Source organism: Engraulis encrasicolus, chromosome 10, assembly GCF_034702125.1.
Source record: "Engraulis encrasicolus isolate BLACKSEA-1 chromosome 10, IST_EnEncr_1.0, whole genome shotgun sequence".
Classification (NCBI taxonomy): Eukaryota; Metazoa; Chordata; class Actinopteri; order Clupeiformes; family Engraulidae; genus Engraulis; species Engraulis encrasicolus.
Window position 1 is genome coordinate 37,224,863 of NC_085866.1, and position 20,475 is coordinate 37,245,337.

The 20,475-nt window shown below is 44.3% G+C and overlaps 1 protein-coding gene across 2 annotated transcripts in view; it reads left to right on the forward strand.

Moving 5' to 3' along the window:
• The window catches only part of ccdc22 (coiled-coil domain containing 22), a 29,643-nt gene that overhangs the window by 642 nt on the left and 8,526 nt on the right, over nt 1-20,475 (forward strand). Inside the window, exons 2-9 of one of the 2 annotated variants that reach the window (XM_063208777.1) lie at nt 448-625; nt 4,563-4,695; nt 5,335-5,441; nt 6,309-6,393; nt 7,070-7,239; nt 13,930-14,142; nt 16,904-16,951; nt 18,708-18,905. In XM_063208777.1, coding sequence (XP_063064847.1) covers nt 448-625; nt 4,563-4,695; nt 5,335-5,441; nt 6,309-6,393; nt 7,070-7,239; nt 13,930-14,142; nt 16,904-16,951; nt 18,708-18,905 — 1,132 coding nt within the window. The remainder of the gene's footprint in view (nt 1-447; nt 626-4,562; nt 4,696-5,334; nt 5,442-6,308; nt 6,394-7,069; nt 7,240-13,929; nt 14,143-16,903; nt 16,952-18,707; nt 18,906-20,475) is intronic. The other variant, XM_063208778.1, reaches the window with a different exon arrangement.

A 20,475-nucleotide genomic window follows, 5' to 3' on the forward strand; every position in this document is an offset into this window, starting at 1 on the left:
CCCTGCATTTAATATTTGAAAAAGGTTGAACAATATTCATAATTTCCAAGTGTTGGTTAACGAATCTGCTATAATAATGAATGCAATAATGGACCATGTTAGTTTGTATGGTTCAGTGCACCAGTAGTTGTTTACATATTTGAGCTGTGCGTATAAACTAATTTTTGCCTTTGCTTGGAAATTTGTGAGGAAAATGCTGACTTGAAGATGCATTTTCAAGCAATTTCTGTCCTAATCATTAGTGTTCAATGTGCTATTTTCACGGTCACAACACAATTTGCTGGTGTCAGCACTACTTGTCATGCTATCACCAGTCGAGGTCCAAGCGTAGAGTGCAACCAAGATGCCTTGTTGACAACTGTGGGAAAATCAATGCAGTGGTATTTTATAACTTGTGTTTAGGTCACGGTTATGTGAATAAAAATTATTATTCCTAATTTTTCCCAGTGATGTAGGAGAAGACGTGGACAGCGTGAAGCAGTTCACCAGTGAGCTGATTGTGGAGGCTGTGGTGCGATGTGTGCGTGTCATCGACCCGTCGTTAGGCAGCGGCCTGTCCCACCTGCTGCCCCCTGGGATGTCCGCCCGCTTCCGACTCGGCATGAGTCTGGCCCAGGCCTGTCAGGTGAGTGAGAGTGTGAGAGACTATACCTGTCAAGTTGGAATGGGGAGAGCTTTAGTTTGATCAGTCTCTGCCTGTCCGGTGAGATGCTACTCATTGGACAAGGTGGGATTGGTGAGTTTTATGCCTGTCAATTGAAAGAGATCACATTAAAATGGGGAATGGGTTGACTTGGTTAGTCAAGTCTTTGTCAGGTGAGACTGCTCACACCTGGCCAAGGTGGGTTGTGCTAGGTGGTCTTGCTCAGTAGTCTGTCAGGGGGTGTCACATGCCCTCTCTATATGAAGTCCCCCGATTACTTTGACTTCGACTTAAAGTCTTTGGCTGCATCCGAATGCTGTAGTAGGCATAGCCTCCTTACCAGTAGCTATCGCTTGCCGTTCCTGACCAGTAGCTTCTATGTAGGTAGATAACCAATAGTAAGCACAGTTCGGACGTACTACAGTACCGCCATTTATCTGACCTTTCAAACATATAGGTCCCTGTAATTCCATCACCTGATGGTACTAATGACCAATGACCGTACAGTTGCCAACCTCCCGCGGACTTCTGGGATAGAGAAGTAGTAGCGAAGTACGCATACGGATATACAAAGCCATTCAGGTACCGTTCGCCTCCTGGTTGAAAGTGTACTGGGTTATTCGGATGCACTGTAACATAGTTGATTCCTTATTTTTTGCCGTTCTACATAGGAAGACAGTGAGTGAATTCCAATATGCGACCTTGCTTCCTCCACTTGTGCTTGTGGCCTCGCCCCGCCTTCTGGCCCCTCCTCTGTGAAGAAAACAATGAAGTTTCCCGGCTGTCAGCCTAGCCAAAACAACTTTTGGTAGACTTTTTCATTTACCATCCAGTTTGCAAATGAGAAAATGACTTTACAATTGAGCTTTTGCGAGATATTGAAATATAATGCTGTTGACAGTGATGTCATCATGACGTATTACTTCCTGGTACAAGGCCACAAGCACAAGTGGAGGACGCAAGGTCGCATATTGGAACATACCCAGTATGGACATTTGGCTGCAGCCATGCTGTTTGTGTCAGCTGATAAACGTCAAATAGTGTCCTCGGGAAGGGGTGGGGTTCTTTTGAATAACATGACTGTTGTGAATATGTGCAAATTCTTAACGAGCATGACAAGTATCTTTTACATATGGTTGAATAACAGTCTTAGTCACCTGATTCCATCCATTTTTTTTTTTTGTGGTCTTTTTGACTTTATTTATGACAGGATAGTGAAAGTGGTGACAGGAAGCGAGTGGGGAGAGAGACCGGGAAGGGCCGGGAATCGGACCCGGGTCAGCGGCATGGTAGTAGACTCGTGCCCTACCGCTTGGCCATGGCAGGGCCTGTTTTTCCATTTTGGGTCATCATTGAAGTTGCTGTAATGGAGTTATCTAGTTAATCAAATCTTCATGTTTCTTTTGTTTCGGGTGATATAACTTTAAGACATAACAAATGTCATTAATTTAATCTGGTTGATGTATAATGAAATGTAGAGAGCACTTACTGGTACCAGTAATTGTGGTTGTTTGTGTGTAGCAGAGCTTGTACTCTTCCCAACCAAATCCCCTGTGTGGAACTGAGCAGTGGTGCAGCTTTGACTCACCAGTTCCGTAATGTTTATTAATACCTGCAGGGATGACCTTCCTTTTCCACCATGCCTGCCTGTGCTGGACTGGATTGAGCTGTTCTCACAGATGTGTGTCGCTTCAAAAGATGTTAACCTTTTGTAGTGTTTGGAAGCATGTCAAACTCTGTGAAGTCAAACTAATTCATTCAGTGATGTTTGAGTTATGAGTTGATGGCCTCAAAGTGCTACTGTACTTCCCATACTGTACGAAACTGTGCCAAACATAATTTTCATGACGCAAGCAGGATGTGCTAGAGTCCCTCCCTACTCACATTGTCTGCAGAAAGTGGTTCAAATGCCATTTAAGTCCATCACCCCACACAGCACAATGAAACGGTCTTGGGGAGGTCGATTCTGCTTGTTTTCCATGCACCGTTTCCTGATATAGGCCTGTTGCTGCACTTGTTACTAAGCCAAATTCAGTTTGCATTTTAAAACTGCTGCTTGTGTTGCACAATTGAACCCATTAGTCTTGTATGTCTTGCCTCCAGATGTTGGCATTGTGAGCCGAGTTACTGTAACCAGCGTGCGCTCGCCGTGCTGACGATGGCCAATGGAATGTGGCTCTCTGATGCCAATCTATGATCTTAGAGTGAATGAAAACCAGTTTTGGTAGCATGTTGGGTTGCACATAACAGAATCCAGTGACTGGGCTACCAACAAGCTCTGCTCAAACACAGCATTTCTCACTAGTTTAATGCTTGACAATGACACTTGACAACCACGTTAGCGGTTATACTCAACGTTTGGTGGATTTTTACTATGAGATCGCATCATCTCTGTGACCCAATACTCTGCTATTCTTGCTATTAACCCACTGGCCCACAAGTAGGCTAATATTGGCACAGTTTGTAAGGCACGAATATGTATTATGGATTTAGTTAAACCCTATTTCCCCTCGACTGAAGACTGAGCAGAGTTTTGAACTTTGGCGCCAGTATGTGTCAGGTGCTGTAGCAACCTTTGCTCTGTTGAGGAGTGTGATGTCTCTATACTTTGACATTTCTTAAGAGTAAGCTTACCACATGTTACGGCTGTATTTTGACTTTTAAAAACATCGATTCGAGATGAACTCATTAATGTCAAGTTAAGTCAAGTGTCAAATATATAAGTTTGAAATTGCGTTTGAACATGTAATAAGACATTGACAATAATCACACACACACTGCAGTAAACACTAACACACTGATACACGAATTGACTTTATTTCTCTCTCTCTCGCTCACACACACACACACACACACACACGCACACGCACACGCACACGCACACGCACACGCACACACACACACACACACACACACACACACACACACACACACGCACACACAAGCGCAGACGCAATGAACAAACACTGGATGAGTGATGTCTTTGATGTTCACTGCCCTTTTGGAACAGTGTGAAGTGTACAGGTCCTGAATGGCTGGTAGGGGTGATCTGATGATCTTTTCTGCCGTCCTCACCACCCTCTGTAGTGCCTTCTTGTCTGCAGCTAGACAGCTGCCGACAGAGAGGCTGCTGGTCAGGATGCTCTCAATGGCACCCCTGTGGAAGGTGGTGAGTGCAGATGTCAGGAGGTCGGCTCTTCTCATCCTTTGCTGGAAGTGGAGTCGTGTCTGCACCTTTTTGACCAGGGAGGTGGTGTTTGTTGGTCCATGTGAGGTCATGTGTGATGTGTGCCTTTCACAGACTCCACTGCACTGCCGTTGATGATGAGTGAGATGTGTGTTGGTTGTTCTTTCCTGAAGTCCACAGTTATTTCATTTGTTTTGTTGAAGTTGAGAAGCAGATTGTTCCTTTCACACCAGTTGATGGGTTGCTGTACCTCCTCTCTGTATGCTGAGTCGTTGTTGTAGTATACATGATTTTAATGCAACAGATTATTTCTTTGTCACACGTCCTGTGTCACTCAGAAACCCATATGAATGGAAGCATAATGGCATACAAATCATTTAGTGTGGAGGGGACATTTGGTTGTAATAAAAGCAGTTGGTAGATGAGTCAATTAATTGCCCACCATTTTACAATGAAATGCAAAGGGGAAAATACAATTCAATTTTAAACTCTGACCAGTTTTTTGTCTGCTTTATTCATAAAACTGCTGTGCGCTAAGGTACCAAAGCTGTGGTATAATATACAATTGGCTCAACTTATTCCGAAGTTTTCAGTGTTTCCAATGGCTTTTCACATGTAGATTTCAGATCTATTATACTTATTAATGCTATACACATTTCCACTCTAGATCACTTCAAGTAACTTCTTTGAACGGCTTTGTTGACTGATCCCATGTGTTTGTCTGTGCCCCAGGACCTGGGCTACAAGGGGGAGATTGGCTACCAGACGTTCCTGTACAGTAACGAGCCAGAGATCCGCTCGCTGCTCATGTTCCTGGTGGAGAAGCTCCCCAGAGAGAGTGCAGAGGCCTCCGATCAACCTGCAGGTAAGAATTTGTTTATTATCTTTAGAACTTTTTATGTGTGTTTTATGTTTTGTGGAACGGTTTGCGAGTGAGATGTGCTGCTACTGCTAAGCAATTGCCCATACAGGAACAAACAAAATTACTTTAACTGACTACTGAAGAGTCATGCAGATTGGATGTTTTCCTCTGCAGTGATTGTCATTGATATTTAATTAGGCATCTGTAGCGATATATTAAAGAAGGCGTAAATACTATCCTGATCAAAAATGGTGCTCAGACATTCATAGTGTAGTGCGTTGCGCACAGATGGTCTGACGGAGTTATCTCTTCCACCAGTGATGATATTTAGGATGAATGATTGAACAAATATACTCACATGCAAAAGATTTCTACCATCTAAATGGTGAAGTCCTAATTATGTGTGCTCTTATCTTTCCTGGAGCAATGAGTAGAAATATGTTGCTTATAACTTATTCTAAGATAAGACGTACATTTATCTTGAGGTAAAAGCCATGTCATTTATTCAGGGTGGGGGGGGGTGTCTCATAATACATTTTCGGAGTTGTAAATGAGTGTAGATATGGGTTGCTTATTTTATGTGTGCAAAGGTATCTGTGAGGATTCTTGTATCTTGGATTAATAAAGTTTCCTCTGCACCAGGGAAGTCGGTGCTCCTTCAGAAGGCCATTGCTGACCAGATCAAAGCTCAGCTGGCCGTGCCCTGGCTTCCCCCCAACTGTCGACTGCCCATCCAGTGCAAAACACAGGTAGCATCTACACCAGAGGAACACCTCACACATTATCATAATGGGGCTTTATATGTGTTAATGCGTGTGATGGCGGCCGTCCAGTGCAAAAGACAGGGAGTTTCATAGGTAGTGGGAGACAGCATACAGAGAAGAATACATTTTGTGTGTGGAATGTAGATAATCATTATTGCAATATTACATTTCAGCAGTCATGTTCTGCTTTCATTTGTTGTAAATGTGCTATATGTAGGATTCTGTCCAGAACTGGCACTACAGTGAAATTCAAAATGCAGTGAAAAATGGTTCACCTTGTAGAGGAAAAAACAGACCGTTAAAAAAGGAGAAATGTACCTTAGCAATAAACTATGTATCAAAATCTATATATTCTAGGTCATTGCTGTTATCAATATGCCTCCACCTTATCGCAGGGATAACATATCAGGACTATTGTATTGAAACGTGCTGTAAATATTTTTCTGGCGGCACCTTTAATTCCTTCACATGTTTAAAGTATTTCAAGAATAGTGTTGTGGCCTGTATGAAGTCTAGGGAGATTGCTGATAAAACACTTAGCGCGGATTGATCATTGGACTCAACTGTTAGAATTAAATAAAAAGGGATTTTAGTCTTGTACTTCTTTGATTCACCGAATTAGTACTGTGTTTGATTTTCCTCGTAAACAAATGTACGAGTGACCTGTATCACGAGTAATGCTCACGCCTCACATTTCCCTGAAGACCAATTCTCACACCGTTAGTCATGCTGGGGTCAAATGCCCTTGTCACTTTCGATCTGATAAGAGCATTGAGTAGGTTCATGTACAAATCCTACAGCCACCTGCCCTGTTGCTAACCACATGTCCTGCTTTCCTCCTTGTGATTTCAGAGCCGAGGTCCGTGCTACCGGTTCTCCTCACAGCCTCTGAGCGTCCCCTATTCCCTCAAAGTACCACAGAACAAGCTGTCCAAAGGTGCGTCTGCGCCTCAATCCCGCTCCTCTCACCGCTGCGGTGTCTTACGTCTGCAGCTATGCCTCAAGTGCCTCAGGGGTCGCACAAGCAATGCAGTTGGGAGCACAAGTGTGAACTTGCTCTCAGAATGCAGCTTTGCGTTTACCATCAGCATTTTTACCGGTCCCACCCTTCTGGTGAATTGGACTGTTTAGACGTTTGGATGTGTATGCAGGCGAGAGAGGCATTGTTGTGTCGCGTATTTTTGGTTTGGGCACTTAAAACTTTCTGTGTATGTGTGGTCTGGTATCCATGTCTTTTGAGTCTGTCTATGCTCATATGTCCTATAAATGTACGTGTGTGGTTGTTTTTGTGTTGTGTGTGTGTGTGTGTGTGTGTGTGCGCGTGTGTGGTTATTTACAGTTTTGTGTGTGTCCATACATGTATGTGCTGTATATGTGTGTGCAAGGGCTATTTATATCTTTGTGCGTGCATGCGTGTGTGTGTGTGCGCGTGCATGCATGTGTGCTTACATGCATTTGTGTGTATATGTGCGCGTGTGCTTGCGTGCGTGCATATGTGTGCACGTGTATGTGTGCGTACACAGGTGGGCATGCGTGCTTGTCCATGTGTCCTCGTGTGTGCACGTGCTTGTGTATGTGTACATACTCATCTGCCCGACCCCTCCGTCTTCCAGAGGTCAAGGAGTACTACAGGGAGTTCCAGCGTGCGGTGACGTCCCAGCCGTCGCAGCCCGTGGCAGTGCCCGCCTCCCTGCTGGATAGACACGCCTCCGAGCTGAGTGCCGCCCAGGAGTGGGAGGCTGAGTGGAACAGCCAGGGCCTCCTGTCCCGACTCACCCCTGAGGTAAACCCTGGCACTCTCTCTTTTTCTCTCTCTCTTTTTTCACTCTCTCTTTTTCACTCTCTCTTTTTCACTCTCTCTTTTTCACTCTCTCTTTTTCTGTCTGTCTGTCTGTCTGTCTCTCTCTCTCTCTCTCTCTCTCTCTCTCTCTCTCTCTCTCTCTCTCTCTCTCTCTCTCTCTCTCTCATTCACACACACAACTCCACTTTCTTTCTCTTACACCTCTCTTCCTTCTTTCTCCTCACTACCATCATCACCTCCTGGAGGCTGGAGGTAGATTAACCCTTTGATGCTGGATGTTGCGTTGCGCAACGTTCGCCCTGGTGCCTGAAGCTGCATGACGCAACATTCAGATTTGTGACAATTTTATTAAAAATCTTGGCATGCTAGAGTTGAATGAACACATTCTAATGCAAGATGAGGGTCTTTCTTAGAATTTACTTGTTGCATGTTTTTATGTGCTTCAGAAGCTGAGGGCAACTTTTTTTTTAAAAGGGCTCAGGCATTCGGCAGCCTTTTTCCAGGTGCTTTAGGCATCAATGGGTTAAGGTTCCAGCAGTAGTGGTAGCAGCAGGAAAGGTTTCTTTGTCAGCAATCGTGTTTCATTCACTAGCGAGTCAGATGTAGGTCATGCGGTTTACTTTTTAAGGAGAGAATAAGAAAGATTGAAGGAAAGAAAGACTGTAGAATCTGGGCAGCGTGCCATGATGTTTGCGTGACATAGCGCTGCGGTGCTGGGGGTGGCTTAAGGTGGTTGTAATGGCTTAAGGGAGGATGTTGATTTATTACATTTTATTCCACTCTTTGTCAGATTCAGATAAATTCACATAGTCAGAACATTGAAACATACATGGGTGCGCGCGCGCGCACACACACACACACACACACACACACACACACACACACACACACACACACACACACACACACACACACACACACACACACACACACACACACACACACACACACACACACACACACACACAATATTTTCTGCTCTCCCCGCCCGCACGTACACACACACACTCAGATTCTCTGGCTCTGTAACAGGGTAAGAAAAAAAAGGTGGTTTGGACGTGTGTAGACATAACAATGCAGCCAATCAGCCATTATGAGTCATGTTATGTAATTTTGTCAGTTATGTGGTTAGATGTGTGTGATTGGCTGATGTGATCCAATATCAACCTCTAGTCCACATGCTGAAGTAGAAACCTCTTATGTGGGTTTCAAGGGTGGGAATTGCACCTGAAGGCACAGCACACCAGCAGAAAATTGACAGATATATAGGTTTATGTGCAATTGCTGCCAATTGTCTTAACATTTATCAGTGTTCAAGAAGGTGCTGTTATAACCGACTTCTCAAATACAGGGTTGGGCCAGCCATGGCCTAACGGTTAGGACGTTGCTATTTGGAGGGTGCAGGTTCGAATCCCACCCTTACCTCTCTGTACACCTACATCCAGGGCTCTAAATTAACACACGCCAACACGCCAAACACGGGTGAAAATTCATTTTGGCTAGTAGAAAAAAATACCCGCCAATTTGGCTAGTAGCGCCCGAGTACAGTAACTTATGAGCGGTAAACCGTTGCTCTGACGAACGTTATACGGCGAGATTTCCTACATTACCCATGGACACTAGCGTCACGAGGTAGCCTCCCACCGTGGGCTTTCCAGTGCATCGAGCGTCAACTCCATGCTGTTGCGCGCGCCAGGATTGAAAACATTTCACACGACCAGCCTTCTGTCAGCTAAGCTGCGCTCACACTATTCTGACAGGCAGCTCTCCTCCTATGCTCTCGTCGCTTTCGCTACAACCTTTTTAACGTCACTACTGCTATTTTTACTATATGAACCTTGCTGTAACAGGCTGCATTTTTTAAGCAGCGAGACCCTGACCGTTTCAATAACAGGACTTACGCAGATTATGCATAAGCTTAGCGCTACTTCTGTTGTGTAGACGTTTTGTGCGAGTGATGAGAATGTGGCGGGGGTTAGAGCAAGGTTCTGTGTGTTGGTGAATGCTAGTAGTAATTGCAAATAGTGACGTTAAAATGAGTGGTTGTGGAACGAAATAGCGACCAGGGCAGAGGAGGAGAGCCGACTGTCAGAGTAGTGGGACCGTAGCTGTCAGTTCAGTTGTCTTCTGAAATGTTCAGAGTCCTGGCGCAACTAAGTTGGAAAGCCCACGCCATCGAAAAGGAAAAAAAAGCAACCAACGACGAAGCTGTGGAAGTAACAAAGGAAGCGAAGATTCCCGAGATATTATTTACTTTTAAATAATGCAGGCTTAGTGTATCTGTGTTGTAGAAACAGTTGGACAAAATGACCATTTAATTAGAAAAAAAACTAGCCTAATGCATAGTGTATTTTGGCGAGATTAAAAAAAATGGCTAGTTGAACTTCTGTTTGGCTGGTAAGAAAAAATGTCCACTAGCCAAATTGGCTGGTGGTGGAAAAAGTTAATTTAGAGCCCTGCCTACATCCATGGCTGAAGTGCCCTTGAGCAAAGCACCTAACCCTACATTGCTCCGTGGTCTGTAACCAATACCCTGTAAAATATCTGTAATGCCTCTTCCACTGCTGGTTTTCTGGTAGACTTTTTGCTTTGCGATTGAGCTCTGTCGTGCCTATTCGAAAAGCAAAAAGTGGCCGCTGAGTCGCGCTTTGTCGAGCTGTAGGCCTATCAGAAAACTGTCAGTGGAAAAGAGGCATAAGCCGATAGGATAAAAGCATCAGATTATTGTAATGTAAAGGATGTGAATCGCTTATTTATTGCAGTTATTCAGAGACATCACATTTTCATGAAGACTCATGTAGTCTCTAAATGAGGCATGGAACATACGTAGATGATTCTCAGTCTTGCTGAATCGCTTTTGTAACAGGCCTGACATTTCACTGCATGGGTCAGCTCGACCTGAAAGGGAGGGGTAAATTAATGTCGGGTCGGCAGCGTAGCGCACAGTGGCATTTGAGGGAACAGCCAAAGCCGTTGACGTCCTTTGGTTTTCATGGGAGTTATTGTCATTTTTGCTTGCATTTTTTTACGTCTAGTTACCCATTACTTAACCAACTGTGTCTGCCTCTGTCAGCACTCTCTCTCTCTGTCACACACACACACACACACACACACACACACACACACACACACACACACACACACACACACACACACACACACACACACACACACACACACACACACACACACACACACACACACAGGGGAGGACATTGGCAAAGCATAGCACGTGAGGCGTGAAATTCAACAGGGGACCTGTGAGGTACTCAGAGAGCGAGAGGTAGCGCGTAAAGTTCATGCGGGTGAACATTTTGCAGGCTCAACACACTCTTTCAGCACAGCGATTCGTGCACAGAAGAGTATTCCCAGGTTGACATATCACTGCCACTGAGAGCCACTCACGCAATAGACTGAGGTCTAGAGGTGCTAGACTTTTCCTTGGAGCGTGGGAAAAAATGAAGCATACTGAGATGGGGAAATTGCTGTGGTGCAGTAGCCTTGGAAATCCCATGCTGCATTGCACAATCGTTCCGATCTGAAAGACAGTATGGCAGATGTCCTAGGCAGGGGAGCCAATCAGAGAGCAGGTAGGGGTGGAAAGGCAAACTTGCAGTTTGAACTAGGGGTGGGTATTGGCAACCACAATACGATACACATCCCGATACAGGGGTCACGATATGATGCGTATTGCGATACATGTGCATCCCGATACAGGGTCTTCATGGCGATATATATCCCCATATTTTAGCCCTTTTTAAAATTTGTATCCTTTTTTTTTTACATTTTTAAGAAAACGGACAGTTGTATAATCAAATGTTACTTGTGTGTTTTTTTCTGTGGAGCAGCAGTTACACTGCAGTGTATGTAAATCACGGCCTTCACAAAGCCTTTGGGCTACTACATAGCAAGGAGCAACTGTAAACATTGGTAAACCAATTGCTTGTTGCACATATCGATACTGGTGCCTCAGTATTTAGGAGGCCTGCGATACCGTATCTCGATACTGACATTTTGAACGATACATGTATCGCGAAGACGCCTGCGATGCCGTATACCAATACTTTGAACACACCCCTAGTTTGAACTGATACAATTGACACAATCGGATATGAGCTAAGTATATGCCAAGTAATGCATTCGTAACGCCCAATTAACGGCCATTGGCAACCGTAGACCACACCTGTCCTACAAGAAATTGCATAGGTAGCCTCCAGACTATCTCACTTGCTAATCTTGATCATTTGATCATCAGCTTGGTGGGTGTGAGGGGAGTGATGTAATTATAATCAAAGATATTAGGAATTCTTGCCACAAGTATTACATAGCAACATGGCTTTCACCGAATAATCCCTATGCAGTCACATGGTCGATACAGGAGTTATACACACTGTAGGTCCAATCCTACCTCTTAGATGCTGGCCATATCTAGCATAAGCATAGGAGACACTGGGAACAGAAATAAACTTGTTCAACTTCTGAACTTTCATGGTGCCTTTCTTGTCCCTAGCCGTCGCGTGTGGCGTCAAGACGCTGATGAAATAACACTTGTCTATTTTAGACCCACTCACTTCCTGGCACTACTGCGTCACCGGTGCCCGTCATAAATTTACATTGGAAATGAATCGCAGCCCATCGCTTTGTTAGTCTTTTGTGTTATCTGTGTGACTGCAGTGTTGATTGGACTGTCTAAGAAAAGAGCAACGCCCACTACCACCAGTGATGACTGGTAGATAATGGTTACAAATGTCATTCTGCTTCATTCTGTTCAGGGTAATCACGCAGAGCCCTCTGCCCAACACACACCCTCAGTCTGAGACACTGCACTGTTGTGCTGCGTCATAACAGTCATCTTCTTATCTTTTTGGAGGCCATTGGTCTTGCATAGAGATGAGTTGGGCTCATATGCAGAGGTATACACACGCACCCTACTTCTAGAAATGCAGCACTCTGTGTGTACTTTTAGAAAGTATGGCTCATGCCGTGCCTGTGCTTTTGCTTCTAATTGTGTCGCTACTACACATGGTTTGATTATTAGACAAGTTGTAGTTTTGTTGTGCAAAGTAGAATCAACTGATTTTTTTGAATGAATGGAGCAGTTTATATGGTAGAATTATGGTGCGCTCATTCCCCATGGTTTTACTGGATTCATAGTGGGATAATTGGAGTGTGATTATGGTCTTGTTTAAGATAAGACTTCTATAATCTATAGGTCTAGTGACTTCACAGTCTGAGAGGTCAGTTTCGACGAGCATGGTTAGCAATAGCTACCCTTCTAAAGCTTTTTATGTGATAACTGTTGCTCATCATAGACATTTTAGACTTAATAAAATATGATAAATATTGCTTATATGCCGACCATTACGCATTTTGCATAGCAGAACACGGAACACAGCTGAGGGAAATGGCTTTTACAAGCTCAGGGAAATCCGTGGATTATTACTCTGCAAAAATTAATCACCTCCTATTTTCGGTGTTGACAACTGCACTGGTTAGAAGTTGTGAGCAAAAGGAATGGCGGTCGCATGTGAAATGTGGCGTCCTTTCTCAAATGTCTGGTGTCAGGCTGTCTGTTGACCTCTCGCTGGGGTTCCCGTCTCAGATCCAGCACAGAGCCACACTCACTATACCTGTAACGCCTCAATGCGCCTTTTTTGTCATGTGTTCCTTTCATAGTAAACTAACAGAAAAGGGTGCGTCTTGCATCAAATGCAAATGCAGTCATATTTTGTTTTCTTTATAGACCATTGAATACAAAATTCACGGAGAGCTTGGAGAAGGTTGCAGGGATATTGTAGTATAATGTTTTAAGGAATAAAATCATCATAATCATCATTTATATTGATGTACATTATATACCACCAGAAATGACAGCTCCTGAAGTGCCATGTGCCATTTGCTTTCAACACTATAGTGTGCATCAGATAATGTGTTTTTGTCTTGTCCTTGCATAAAGTATTGGTTCTCTCTCAACTCATTCCAAAGTGAATGGCAACAGACAGTTTTCAGGGATTCATATCATGCCAACAGTTTGGATTGATTGCCAGTCACTCCATGCATTAGCAGCAGTGTTCAAAATTTGATTTGGAAATTCGAGTTCCAAATTAAAGTTCTGAAATTTGTAATTGCCATTACACTAGTCTGTTGCAGAAAAAATGTCAGCAGAAATTCGGGACTTGTGGTTGTAGAGGTGCAAGCAAGTTTTTGAGTTAAAAGTAAATCACAGAATTATTCCACTTCTCTCAGCCTTCAGTCTTAATCACATCTTTTTTTCTTTATTTAGTAAGAATGGTGGCCAAGGTACTGTTAGCTAGACAGTCTCCTGGACACGGTTTAGCCCTCATGGAATGTGAGTGTTCTAAAATTGACCTGTGTGGAATGCTAATAGTTCTGGACAGGTTTGCAGCCCTTTAAGGCCACTGGCAGGGCAGGTAATCCCCATCCCACCCCCCACCCCCCACCCCACTCACCGTGTTTTTAACAAATTGGCTCAAATTGTATGCTTGGAAGTTGGCTTTTACAGGATTCCGTGTCAGACTCGATCTCTTCTCTGCACACGCACACACGCCACGCGCCCAGCAGTGGCAAGGTCGTATCCCTCCGCTAGACTTCCTGTCTTTAATCCAACCTGTCTCCTTCTCTCCCCCTTTCCCTCCATACCTCCACCTGCAGGAGTACCGTTCCCGGAAGCGTTCGCGTCTGCAGCGGCGGATCGAGGAGCAGCTGCGCGCGGCGGCCCAGCCTCGGCCGGACTCCCAGGGTGCCCAGCGGTCCACCTCTGACCTCGCCGAGCTGCTGCAGTCCTTCGGCGGCGGCTCGTCGGGAGTGGACGTCCTTGCCAAGGGCACGCGGTTCACACACACCGAGAAGTTCACCTTTACACAGGTACGCATGCAGGATACAAATGCACACATTGAGATGCACACATCCGCACCACTGATGTTCTGTGTCACGTTAATGTACTTTTATTGTTTTTACTTTAACATTCACACACACACACACACACACACACACACACACACACACACACACACACACACACACACACACACACACACACACACACACACACACACACACACACACACACAAACACCCCAAATAGTAATACAATTTCAACAGACGAAAAAAACTAAAGTGGGACGTTAAGCCTTTTTACGATGATGTCCAACTCTTAATGTTCTGTATGTAGTGCATTTCTTGTTTCAAGAGACATTGCAAAGTTTTTCAGTTAAAATTCATTCAACAGAAATGTCCTTGGAAATGCATAGAAGAAAATGGTTTCATGGGGTTGAGAGAGGACAACATGTAAGCATGATGGTGTGTTACTGTCATTTTAAGAGACACAAGACTGTAGCTGGCCTGTAATGGCCTTGACCCTGTAGCACTGTGATTTCCCATGTCTGTGGTTCGATCCAGCTGACCCAGGCATTTTTTTTTTTCATTTGGACCGTGTTGCATTGCATCCCCAAAGAAATTGTGCCAGACCACTGTGGACAGCAAATGTGGTTTTGGCACCTCCGGGCTTTAAGGAGAAGAAAAAAAGAATGGCGGCCTTTTTGCAAATGTATTTTAAGACTGAAGCTTTTGCACTTTTGCCTTCGCTGTTCCCAGGAACCCTTTTTCTCTCTTTTACTCTTTCTTTGTGTCTTTCTTCATGTCTTTCTTCATTGTCTTTCTCTCCCAGTAAGCAGAGACAGCTATATGTTTTATTTGGAAAAAGGCAAGTAAAGTTTTGAGGTAGTACAGTGAAACGGGAAGTTTGTGTGGTGCAATGTCCGTTTTCTGTACCGGACATTCTTCTGAACTGAAGAGAAACACGTTTGCAGGTTTCAGTCTTCAAGGCATATGAGAACATACTACACAAACATTCTACATGCTTTACTCATCAACAACATCCGCACACTGAAGTGCTCTGGAATTTTCCCCTGTTCTTCCTTACTGCAAACCATCATATGGGCTCAGGCAATACTCCATGGTAGATATTCAATACAATACAACACAACATGTATTTACGTATATAGCGCAGTATCACAACTATGAAGTTGACTCAAAGCGCTTTCAAAATACAAATACACATACACATTCCCATTTCCCACATTTACACGGAGGCTTCTGTACTGCACCAGTTGTCCGGGGTTCATGTGAGAGTGCACGTACATAGTAATAATAATCCTAAAAAAAAGATCACTCTGGAAGCGATCGTAACATACAGTAGTGTAATTTTATAACCTCTAGACCTAGCCAACTAGCGCTGGAAGACTGTGTAGTTCTACCTCTACTCTACTCTACCTCTTTCGACATCAGTACCAGTTTAGTCCTTTTTTGGGGGAGGGGGGGGTGTTCAACTTTATTTAGACAGGACAGTGAAGGGTGGGACAGGAAACGAGTGGGGAGCAAGAGAGACGGGAGAGGATCGGGAAATGACTCGGGTCGGGAATCGAACCCGGGACGCCCGCGTAGCAGTCCAGTGCCCAGCCGACTAAGCCACGGCTGGACAAGTATCAGTTTAGTCTTCACCATCAGTCATAGCAACAAGCATAATCTGCGCTGCTACAGCTGCTGGCCTGCCAGGCAGGCTAACTCCTGCACAGCAAACTCAACATCATCAGAGTGCTTCACGCATGAGAAGTGTCCTCCTGATAAATGTGATTAGTAGTAGCTTCATTAGGTCAAAGTGGAGATGAGGCACCAAGATAGTGCTCAACACACTGACTAGTGTAAGTCATCTATTCAGTCATTCTCAGCTGTAGACCTTGGGGGTGCCCGCCAGCCTATCCATACTGTATGTGCAGACAAAGAATGCATTATCAGTTTGGGAAATTGGTGTGGTTAAAAAAAAAACAGGGAGGAATGTTGGTCACATGGAGAAGACAGAAGGGCACTTACAAAAGGACCCAAGAATAGACAGCTTCACTGCAACGGTTAATGTTCACATTGTCTTGCCCTTCTGTAGTGTGCAACCTTGCACGCAGTATAGCAGGTGAAGTATTTTTGAAATGACTCATTGAAACTTTTCACAGCACAGTGACAGTCACATGGGTCATCATTTTAGCCACTTGGAAGGGAAGCGAATCACACTGCCGAAACTTTTATTTCCGTTATTTTGTCTGGCTGTTTATGTTTATTATTGTGGTTAAGAGTTCTTACATAGTCTCTGCACTTACATCTCTGCAAGGAGAACAAGAGTTCTGAGCAGACTCAGTATTGTGTGATGTCCGTGCAGATGCCAGCAGTTTCTCAAAGGAGTTTTTGGTGCTTGCAAAGATTTCAACTTTCATCCAAATAACTGTCAGCTCAGTTTTGAATTATGGGAACCAGGTGTTATACAGTATCCTCGGTATCACTGTATGTGGAGCTACGACAGCCAGTAGCACTATTGTATGAATTTTGTTTTTCGTTTTTAGTGGACTATGTAAGAAGCATATTCATTTGCAGCATATCAACCATCAATTACTATTTAATTCATGTGCATTAGATGCTGTTGCGCCACTTTTCGTCGAAGCCCAAAAAACTTCTTGACCCCAATATATGTGTCAAGAGGCAGAGCCACTGAAGCGGTCATGTTCCAGGAGTGTCATTTTATATCTATTGGTTGTAATTCATATGGTGACTCGTCACCTCACCTCACCTCACCTCTCCCCAGGAGCTGGAGCAGATGCTATTGGCAGCAGCAGCAAGCTCCTCGGCCAGTGTAAGCACCTGTGTGCTGTGTGCATGCAATGCATGTCCTATGTGTGTTCACATGCCTGTGCACAATGCGTCAAGCAGCAGAGCAGTTGCATATAGTCACCTCACTTGGTAGAAGTCTGCACTCTTCAAGTGTCATTGTCGATGGCCCTTATAATTGGTCACCTCTTTCTCGGTCTGCATCTGCAGTCTCGTTGTGGTGATCTAGTTGTTGTTATTGTGTGCTTAAGTCACCTCTGTACAGGTCTACACGCTGTCTGCAACTCTAGAACCCCTAGAAAGTGTTATTCTAGTTTCCTTTGTAATTCAAATGGTCTCATATCTCACCACATCCTTCCTCTGGAACTGGATCAGGGTGCTGAGCAGAATGCGGAGGCTGCAGAGTACGGCTCCCTGGTCCTTGTGAGCACCTGTGTGCTGTGTGCATGCAGTGCTTGTCTAATATGTGTGTCTCGTCACCTCTTCCAGAGTCTTCATTTTGAATGCCATTGTAGTTGGCTAGTATAAGAATCGAGATGGCCTACCCTCCATGAGTGCCATTGTAGATCCTAATTGGGATAACAAGCAATAGACATATCACATTCAGCACATGAAGCAATGACTGTATATTATTTAGTAAAGTATGTATTTTACTCCCATTGGCTTGAAGTCATGAGGCAATAGTCTGACCATGTCTCTCTTCCACTTTTCAGGAGAGACATTCATTCCAATTGACAGTGTTGTATATCTGAGCCTCACCCCAACTGTGTCTTTGTGTGTTTACAGTTGCTAATAATTAGGGGTCGACCGATACAGGTTTTTCAATGGCCGATGAGATACTGATTTTTTTTTCATCACCCTTAGCCGATACCCGATTTCCGATACCCGATATTTGAGGCCGATATGGGTAAAAAAAAGTTTTAAAAATGACAAATATTCCAGGTCTCAAGTTAAAAATAAACATTTATTTAACAAAATAGAGGTAGAACGTGTAACATTTCAACACCCACTCTATCAAGTAATGTCTAAAAATCAAGTAATACAAAAATTAAGTGTCTTGGTGCTTTTAAAAAACCTGAATAACATAAAATAATAATAAATATTGCGTATCGGCCAAAACCACACATGTATTGGCCGATGCGATACACTTAAACGCAAATTTCGTCCGATATATCGGCTCGGCCGACATATCAGTCTATCCTTACTAATAATATGCCCATGGGTCACTTCTCTCCATCTCTCTGCTCTCCTCCAGGAGCTGGATAAAAGTGCTCAGTCAGCACAGCAGCATGTTTTTCACAATATCGGCAAAGATGTTTCACCTCTACCAACAGTATAATTTTGCATATTGTCTTGTGACTAATGGATGTTCACTTAAACAGCATTCCCCCAGCACAAACATGGCAGCCATCTAACTGAGACCTTTGCTCGTCCAATGGATGAGGGTAGTCATTGCAAAATCTATTCTTCTGTATTACATTACATTACATTACATTACTACATTACAGTTATTTAGGTATAAGGTATTGGTTACAGTCCCTGGAGCAATGTGGGTTTAGGTGCCTTGCTCAAGGCACTTCAGCCATGGGTGAAAGTGCTGGTAAGGATGGGATTTGAACCTGCAACCCTCTGATTTAAAGGCCAGCGCTCTAACCATTGACCCATGGCTATATCTTCTATATCGATGAGTGAAACCGCCTTAACCCCATTATCCCCGGAGTGTGTCTCTATTATAATATTTCCATTTGTGACATCTCGTCCATCTCCGTTCTGTCCTCCAGGAGCCGGAGAAGAGTGCTCAGCAGCAGCTGGCGTCTGCGTCCGCGTCGGGGGGCGGCAGTGCGCGGCGCTCAGAGGAGGAGCTCCGTGCGCAGCAGCAAGAGGAGATCAACGCCCTGCAGCAGCAGCTCCAGCAGCTCTCCCTGCAGATGGAGGAGGTGGGAGGAGACATCAGGAACCTCACCACCTCCATCAATCAGGTGAGACACCACGGCGGGTCTGTCTGTGTACGTGGGAGTGCGTGTGTCGCTCGGAAAGCTGTTTTCAGGGTTCATGGTTCTTATCATTTTGAAATGTCCTGTATGTGCATCACATATAGAGGGAAATTGAAATTACATTTCTCTAATCTCTGTTTACACACTTGGTGAAGTATATAAATGGAGGAACTGTATGAATGTATAATAATATCCGATGCATACAATATAGTGTACATACTGTACACAGTACAATACAGCACAATAACTAGAAAGAAGTGATACTTCAGACAACATGGAGGCAACAGCAGGTAAAAAGAATAACCTGCCTCGCGTTGGAGCTGGTTCTTGCACCTGAATGGGCTGTTTTTTGGTGGAAGCCTGTCCAGTATGAGTATGTCTTAAAATACTCAGAGAGATGCTTTTGCTCCTATCCATGGATGCTTACTGTGAGGTGGTGTGGGGCGTATATACTGGAGGTTTTTTAGATGCGTCCCACGCATCTCTATAAGAGGCTTTGGTGTCCGTCCGTCCGTCCGTACCACCGTCCGTCCGTCCGCCCTCCCGTGATGCGTTTCTGAATTGTGATTCCCTCTTGTGATTCCCTCTTGTGTCCACAAGGTGGCAGTCGCTCAGTGGAGTGGCAGAGCTAAATTTTGGCCTGGAGCTCATGCGTGCAGACCAAAACGTCTACCGTAATGGTTAGCAAACCGGCTACGCAGCTGATTGATTGCATTATCTGACACAACTGCAGAAGCACAGAAGTCTGTATGCATATTCCATCCATGTGTGCCATGTGTGCTAGCCTAATATGATAACTGTCAAGCGCCACACTCAACAAACTCTTCATGGTCAATAACACCAAGCGGAGCACAAAAAATAGGAAGGCATGAGACATTTGCAGATAGCGTTTCCTATGTTAAGTGTTGTTAGACTACACAGCGTCACCACTCAAAAGAAACAACACCCTTTGAAGAAAACAACAGCCCGAACACCGGCAATCCCCTGTATTTTTTGACAATGCTGTGAGAAGTGCAGGCAAGAGAGCAACTCGCGCTTTGAGCGTGGGTGAAGGAGATTACTTCGATACTTCGATTAACGCGAGCACAGGGAGAGTGAAGGCTGTGTTACTGTTGATCATACGAACACGCGTCTTTTAAAGGGTTTGTTCGGGGCGATCGCTTGACAGAGAGCGCGCTTTTCGGTTTATGCAGTAAATGTCTCATTGATTAGTTTATGGAACTTAAGGTTTGTCTGTTACGGTCCACGAAGACAATATCCACGTGAAAACGCAAACACCTGCAAACCACTGTTTTGACAGAAAGACAGTTCACCTTTCGCCAAGGCCTACTCTGTTTTCTTCCCAAAGCGGCATTTAAAGGTATTCCATGAAATCCAACATCAACGTCACTTCAAATAGGTGACAGCATCATGCACACACATGAAATAACACTTCAGTGAGGGGGGGACATCACTGCTCTCATATTAAAGTGAAAAGAGAATTTCACATTTTAGTTTATTTAATGTAGGCTATATGCAAAATTGCAAATGGCCTATTCCAGTGTTTCCCACAGAA